Source organism: Excalfactoria chinensis, unplaced genomic scaffold (genome assembly GCF_039878825.1).
Source record: "Excalfactoria chinensis isolate bCotChi1 unplaced genomic scaffold, bCotChi1.hap2 Scaffold_366, whole genome shotgun sequence".
Taxonomy (NCBI): domain Eukaryota; kingdom Metazoa; phylum Chordata; class Aves; order Galliformes; family Phasianidae; genus Excalfactoria; species Excalfactoria chinensis.
Genome location: NW_027315654.1, coordinates 40,001 through 47,500, shown reverse-complemented (window position 1 = coordinate 47,500; position 7,500 = coordinate 40,001). Strand labels below are relative to the sequence as shown.

Sequence of the window (7,500 nt, the reverse complement as noted above, 5' to 3'; positions counted from 1 at the left end):
CCGCTCCGCGTCCTCCTCCGCCCTTCTCCCCAGTTCCCCCCCCCGCCCTCCCCCATCCCCTCCCACCACCACCACCACGGGCCGCGCGAGCCAGAACCCGACCCGTACCCGAAAGCGGCCCGCCTAGCCCTGACCCCCCAGGCCTCGCCCTTAACCCCATCACCCTCTCCCGGACGCGTCTCGCCCGCCCGGCCCGCGTGGCTTTTGTTTTGTTTTGTTTTTTTCGCGGGGGTTTTTTGTTTGGTCGGTTGGTCGCTCGCCTGCTTGTTTGTTTGTCTGGTCCGCCCGGCTCCCAGCGACCGCAGTTGCAAAGCGGCGGAAGCTAGAGGCTGCCGGCGGGGTGGCTGGACTCGGCTAAGCCGGCGAGAGCTTCCCGTTGCGGAAGGGGGGGGGGGGGGGGGGCCTCCGGTCTGAGGCGGGTGCGGCGGGGCCTTGACGATCGCTAGGCTCAGGTCTAGCCGCCGTGCTTGGAATGCCCTTCCTTGGCAGGAAGCAGAGGGTGGTTTCGGTGAGCGAGCGAGCGGAGGCGGCAGCAGCTCGCCCGCGTCCTCAGGACCTCGGGGCCGATCTCGGGCCGGCCTTTGGGAAGGAAACCGGCTCTGAACCGGCTCGCGATGGACTCCGCCCGAGCGAGCGGGGCCCCCGCACGGGCGCCGGTTAACCGGCCGGCGGCTCTCCGGACCGGTCGAAGGGCTTTCGACCGGCTCCGAAGGGGGAAGCCGGAGGGGAATCCGGTGTGACGGCGGAAGGCGGAAGGACACGAGGACGGCAACGGATATCCAAACGTTTATTGAGGAGGAAAAACTCACCGATGCGGACGCCTTCGCCGGGAAGGAACGCCGAGGCCGTCTCCGCCGGGGAGCCGTCTCCGAGAGATGCTGCGCCGCCTCGGCGGCGCTCGGCCCTTCGAGGAGGTCCGGAGGAAGCGGAGTCGAGCTCCACCCTTTTCCGGGAGCGCGGCGTCGCGGTTTCGCGGCGTCGCTCTCGATATTCTACGTCGCGACGTCGCGCGCGCTACGCGTCTACGTATCCCAGGGGACGTCGCGGCCAGAGATAGCTCGCGGGAGGAGGATTATCTCTCGCTCCCAGGCTGGACTTCTCTCTCTCTCTCCCCCTCTCTCTCTGACTCTCGGGGCGCGAGGAGCGCTCCGGCCGCGTCCGTCGCCTGGAGTTCACAGCAGGCCTCTGGGTTTTCGGGGACTCTCTCTCTCTGTTTCGTTCGACGGACGAGCCTCGACGAGATCGTATTCTACGACGTTACCTCGTGCTCCGACACCGTATCTAGTAAAAGAAGTTTTCCCCCTTAGATTGCTGCCGCTGTTCTTTCCGCCCCCCTTTTTCCCCTCCCTTTCCGGGCCGGGGGCCCGACGGGGCGGCGGCGGCGGCGGCCCCCGTCGCGGGCACGGGTAAATCTAGGTGACCCGTGACACGCGGCGAAACGACTCTCACCTGTGCTCCCGCAGCTGACCCGACGCTCGCCTCGGCCGATCCGTCAGAGGTCCGGCGCCGCGGCGACCCGTTCCCCGTACAGACGGAGAAGGGCTGAGGGATGCCGTCGCCGCGGGTAAACGGCGGCGAAAGCCTCCGAGTCGTCCCGTCGGAGCGCGCGAGGATTCGTCGGAGAAGGTCTCGTCGCCGGTACCCCGCGCTAGGCCTTCTCGCGTACCTCCTGGGGGCGACCGCGCCTGCTGCCGCCCTCGGGCGCCCGTAGGCCGGTGCGCGTCGCGTGGGAAAGAAAGGGGACGAGTCAAGAAAAATCCGCGGAGAGCGTCCTTTCGCACGGGCCGCTTCTGCCGAGCGAGCCCCCGTTCCCCCCCCCCCCCCTTCGCGTCCTCCCCCACCCGGAAACGCCTCCGCCTCCGTGGCCGCGGGGTCCGAGGCGGGAACCGCCTCCGCCGCGGCCAGAGCTCCGGCAGAAGAGGAACAAAGTCCCCTCTGTCCCGACCTACCGTCCAGCGAAATCGCAGCCGAGGGAACGGGCTCGGCGGAATCGGCGGGGAATAGAAGACCCCGGTGACCTCGACTCTAGTCCGGCGCTGCGAAGAGACGGGAGAGGTGCAGGATAAGTGGGAGGCCCACCCCCCCTCGGCGCTTCGGGCGGGAGACCCCCGCCGCGCCGCCGCCCGGCTGCCGGTGAAATCAGATCGATTTTTCGCTTTTTTTTTTTTTTTTTTTTTTCCACCACGGTCTCCACTGGCGCGTGCTCTCTCTCTCGCTCTCTCTCGCTCTCTCTCGCTCTCTCTCCCCCCCCCCACCCGCCATCCTTCTTTTACCCTGTCTCCAACCAGCGCCCCCCCACCCCGCACCCCCCCACGCCGGCCGAGAGAGCCGCGGGACTTTTTACATTTTCCCATTTATCCTTCCAACCCCCCCCACCCCCCGGCACCCTCGGCACGATCCCGGGGACCGGAAGAGTCGAACGAGCGCGACTCGGCAACGGCGGCGCCCGCGCCCCCGCCCGCGCCCGCGCCCGCGCCCCCGCCCGCGCCCGCGCCCCCGCCCGCGCCCGCGCCCCCGCCCCCGCGGCCACCCCGCGCCTCCCGCCGGCCCACCTCTCTGCCGACCGCTGCCGTCTACCCGCTGTTCTTCCATCCTTACCCCGCCGAGGCGAGCGACCGCGCGCCGTCCGGGCCGACCGCCGTCCCGGATTTCCGGCAGACCGGCCGGAATTCCATCACCAACGGCCCTCCCGGTGGGCGCGGCCCCGGCTCGCGCACGCGCGCTTCCTCCGGGTGGGCCGGGCCGCATCCGAGCCTGTCCGGCAGCGACCTCTAGAGTCCGGGGCGGAGCCGGGTAGACCGTGGCGACCGAATCGAGCGGCACGGGCAGCGCCCCCTAGCCACCGCCGCCGAGCCCGTGCCGCTCGGAGCCGGGTAGACAGTGCCGACCCAGTCGAGTCGCACGGGCAGCGACCCCTAGCCGCCGCCGCCGCCGAGCCCGAGTGCCGCTCGGACCCGGGTAGACCCTGCCGACCTAGTCGAGTCGCACGGGCAGCGCCCCCTAGCCTGCGCCGCCGTGCCCGAGTGCCGCTGTTAACCGGGTAGACCGTGCCGACCTAGTCGAGTCACACGGGCAGCGCCCCCTAGCCTGCGCCGCCGTGCCCGAGTGCCGCTCGGACCCGGGTAGACCGTGCCAACCTAGTCGAGTCGCACGGGCAGCGCCCCCTAGCCTGCGCCGCCGTGCCCGAGTGCCGCTGTTAACCGGGTAGACCCTGCCGACCTAGTCGAGTCGCACGGGCAGCGCCCCCTGGCCTGCGCCGCCGTGCCCGAGTGCCGCTGTTAACCGGGTAGACCCTGCCGACCTAGTCGAGTCGCACGGGCAGCGCCCCCTAGCCTGCGCCGTCGTGCCCGAGTGCCGCTGTTAACCGGGTAGACCTTGCCGACCTAGTCGAGCCGCACGGGCAGCGCCCCCTGGCCTGCGCCGCCGTGCCCGAGTGCCGCTGTTAACCGGGTAGACCCTGCCGACCTAGTCGAGTCGCACGGGCAGCGCCCCCTAGCCTGCGCCGTCGTGCCCGAGTGCCGCTGTTAACCGGGTAGACCGTGCCGACCTACTCGAGCCGCACGGGCAGCGCCCCCTGGCCTGCGCCGCCGTGCCCGAGTGCCGCTCGGACCCGGGTAGACCCTGCCGACCTAGTCGAGTCGCACGGGCAGCGCCCCCTAGCCTGCGCCGTCGTGCCCGAGTGCCGCTGTTAACCGGGTAGACCTTGCCGACCTACTCGAGCCGCACGGGCAGCGCCCCCTGGCCTGCGCCGCCGTGCCCGAGTGCCGCTCGGACCCGGGTAGACCCTGCCGACCTAGTCGAGTCGCACGGGCAGCGCCCCCTAGCCTGCGCCGCCGTGCCCGAGTGCCGCTGTTAACCGGGTAGACCCTGCCGACCTAGTCGAGTCGCACGGGCAGCGCCCCCTAGCCTGCGCCGTCGTGCCCGAGTGCCGCTGTTAACCGGGTAGACCGTGCCGACCTACTCGAGCCGCACGGGCAGCGCCCCCTGGCCTGCGCCGCCGTGCCCGAGTGCCGCTCGGACCCGGGTAGACCCTGCCGACCTAGTCGAGTCGCACGGGCAGCGCCCCCTGGCCTGCGCCGCCGTGCCCGAGTGCCGCTCGGACCCGGGTAGACCCTGCCGACCTAGTCGAGTCGCACGGGCAGCGCCCCCTAGCCTGCGCCGTCGTGCCCGAGTGCCGCTGTTAACCGGGTAGACCTCTCCGACCTAGTCGAGTCGCACGGGCAGCGCCCCCTGGCCTGCGCCGCCGTGCCCGAGTGCCGCTCGGACCCGGGTAGACCCTGCCGACCTAGTCGAGTCGCACGGGCAGCGCCCCCTGGCCTGCGCCGCCGTGCCCGAGTGCCGCTCGGACCCGGGTAGACCCTGCCGACCTAGTCGAGCCGCACGGGCAGCGCCCCCTGGCCTGCGCCGCCGAGACCGAGTGCCGCTCGGACCCGGGTAGACCCTGCCGACCTAGTCGAGCCGCACGGGCAGCGCCCCCTGGCCTGCGCCGCCGTGCCCGAGTGCCGCTCGGACCCGGGTAGACCCTGCCGACCTAGTCGAGTCGCACGGGCAGCGCCCCCTAGCCTGCGCCGCAGTGCCCGAGTGCCGCTGTTAACCGGGTAGACCCTGCCGACCTAGTCGAGTCGCACGGGCAGCGCCCCCTAGCCTGCGCCGTCGTGCCCGAGTGCCGCTGTTAACCGGGTAGACCTTGCCGACCTACTCGAGCCGCACGGGCAGCGCCCCCTGGCCTGCGCCGCCGTGCCCGAGTGCCGTACGGACCCGGGTAGACCCTGCCGACCTAGTCGAGTCGCACGGGCAGCGCCCCCTAGCCTGCGCCGCCGCGCCCGAGTGCCGCTCGGACCCGGGTAGACCCTGCCGACCTAGTCGAGCCGCACGGGCAGCGCCCCCTGGCCTGCGCCGCCGAGCCCGAGTGCCGCTCGGACCCGGGTAGACTGTGCCGACCTGGTCGAGCCGCACGGGCAGCGCCCCCTGGCCCGCGCCGCCGAGCCCGAGTGCCCCTCGAAACCGGGTAGAACCTTCCGACCGACTCGAGTCGCACATGCATCGACCCCTAATTTCCGCCGCCGTGCCCGAAAGCAGCTCGTAACCAGGTAGACCCTGCCCACCTACTCGAGTCGCAAGGGCAGCGAACCCTTGCTGCCGCCGCCGAGCACGAGTGTTGATCTGAGCCGGGTAGACAGTGCCGACCGACTCGAGCCACACGAAGAGCGCCCCCTAGCCTGCGCCGCCGCGCCCGAGTGCCGCTGTTAACCGGGTAGACCCTGCCGACCTAGTCGAGTCGCACGGGCAGCGCCCCCTAGCCTGCGCCGTCGTGCCCGAGTGCCGCTGTTAACCGGGTAGACCTTGCCGACCTACTCGAGCCGCACGGGCAGCGCCCCCTGGCCTGCGCCGCCGTGCCCGAGTGCCGCTCGGACCCGGGTAGACCCTGCCGACCTAGTCGAGTCGCACGGGCAGCGCCCCCTGGCCTGCGCCGCCGAGCCCGAGTGCCGCTCGGACCCGGGTAGACCGTGCCGACCGACTCGAGTCGCACATGCATCGACCCCTAATTTCCGCCGCCGAACCCGAAACCCGCTTGTAACTGGGTAGACCCTGCTGACCTAGTCGAGTCGCAAGGGCAGTGACCCCTTGCTGCTGCCGCCGGTCACGAGTGTTGATCTGAGCCGGGTAGACAGTGCCGACCGACTCGAGCCACACGAAGAGCGACCCTTAGCCGCCGCCGCCGAGCCCGAGTGCCACTGGTTACCGGGTAGACCCTGCTGACCGACTCGAGTCGCACGGGCAGCGACCCCAAGCCGCCGCCGCTGAGCCCGAAAGCCGCTCGTAACCGGGTAGACCCTGCCGACCTAGTCGAGTTGCACGGGCAGCAACGCATAGCCGCCACCGCCCTGCCCGAAAGCAACTGGTATCCAGGCAGACCCTGCCGACCGACTTGAGTCGCACTGGCAGCGACCCTTAGCCGCCGCTGCCGAGCCCGAGTGCCACTCGTAACCGAGTAGACCCTTCCGACCGACTCGAGCCACAGGTGCAGCAACGCCTAGCCGCCGACGCTGAGCTCGAAAGCCGCTAATTACGAGGTAGACCCTGCCGACCGACTCGAGCCGCACGTGCAGTGACCTATTGCCGCCGCTGCCAAGCCCGAGTGCCGCTCGTAACCGGGAAGACCCTGCCGACCGACTCGAGCCGCACTGACAGCGACCCCTAGCCGCCGCCGCCGAGCCCGAGTGCCGCTGTTAACCGGGTAGACCTTGCCGACCGGCTCGAGACGGATGGGCAGCGACCCTCGGGCGCTGCCGCGGAACGTGCGAGCCGAACGCAGTGCACCGAGACCGTGCGTACTACGCTCCGATCGGCTCGGTCATTCCGCGGCGGAGGACAGTTGGTTGCATTCGCGCAGGCTCGGGTGCGCCGGCACGGTCCAACCTATCTCGGCGGGCTCCGCTCCACTCGATCGTTCCCCGGCAGAAGCCGGTTGTCGCTTCTGTGGCGGCTCGCGTGCGCCGGCACGGTTTCCCCGGCCCCGGCGGGCTCCGGTCCGCTCCGTGCTTCCGCGGCGGCAGACGGGCGTCTCAGCCGCGCCGGCTCGCGTGCGGCGGCACGGTGCAACCTATCTCGGCGGGCTCCACTCCACTCGATCGTTCCGCGTCATAAGCCAGGTGTCGCTTCCGTGGCGTCTCGGGTGCGCCGGCACGGTCTACCCGGGTCCGAGCGGCACTCGGGCTCGGCGGCGGCGGCTAGGGGTCGCTGCCCCTGCGGCTCGACCAGGTCGGCACGGTCTACCCGGGTCCGAGCGGCACTCGGGCTCGGCGGCGGCGGCTAGGGGTCGCTGCCCGTGCCGCTCGAGTCGGTCGCCACGGTCTACCCGGCTCCGAGCGGCACTCGGGCAAGGCGGCGGCGGCTAGGGGTCGCTGCCCGTGCGGCTCGAGTCGGTCGCCACGGTCTACCCGGCTCCGAGCGGCACTCGGGCAAGGCGGCGGCGGCTAGGGGTCGCTGCCCGTGCCGCTCGAGTCGGTCGCCACGGTCTACCCGGGTCCGAGCGGCACTCGGGCTCGGCGGCGGCGGCTAGGGGTCGCTGCCCGTGCGGCTCGAGTCGGTCGCCACGGTCTACCCGGCTCCGAGCGGCACTCGGGCTCGGCGGCGGCGGCTAGGGGTCGCTGCCCGTGCGGCTCGAGTCGGTCGCCACGGTCTACCCGGGTCCGAGCGGCACTCGGGCTCGGCGGCGGCGGCTAGGGGTCGCTGCCCGTGCGGCTCGAGTCGGTCGCCACGGTCTACCCGGGTCCGAGCGGCACTCGGGCTCGGCGGCGGCGGCTAGGGGTCGCTGCCCGTGCGGCTCTATTGTAATCGCTAGGTCTACCCGCTTTTGGCGGGCCTTCGCCGCTCGTCCTGTTGGGCTGCGCTATTGCTCTGGAGCTTCCAAAGGGGTCGCTGTAATTCTTTACCTCCAGTTACGTCGAGGTAAAGTTCTGTTTCTGTCGGCGCCCCCGCCGGTAGTTTCTGGCGGTT

General features: G+C 71.3%; 1 protein-coding gene across 1 annotated transcript; it reads right to left on the bottom strand.

Moving 5' to 3' along the window:
• Positions 1-770: 770 nt before the first annotated feature.
• LOC140264958 (uncharacterized) lies at positions 771-2,748 on the bottom strand. Its single transcript, XM_072360852.1, has 3 exons — positions 2,599-2,748; positions 1,450-2,036; positions 771-1,281 (listed from the first exon to the last, which is right to left on the bottom strand). Exons 1-3 carry the CDS (start codon positions 2,746-2,748, stop codon positions 1,173-1,175), a joined length of 846 nt encoding a protein of 281 aa, XP_072216953.1. The 3' UTR covers positions 771-1,172.
• Positions 2,749-7,500: the final 4,752 nt, after the last annotated feature.

Excerpts from the sequence above, each read along its gene's own strand:
- LOC140264958 (XM_072360852.1), bottom strand. The coding sequence starts at position 2,748 with ATGCGGCCCGGCCCACCCGGAGGAAGCGCGCGTGCGCGAGCCGGGGCC. Across the intron at positions 2,037-2,598 it reads CGGTCGCTCGCCTCGGCGGG|CGCCGGACTAGAGTCGAGGT; the intron begins GTAAGGATGGAA and ends GTCTCTTCGCAG. Across the intron at positions 1,282-1,449 it reads GGTCAGCTGCGGGAGCACAG|ATACGGTGTCGGAGCACGAG; the intron begins GTGAGAGTCGTT and ends TTCTTTTACTAG.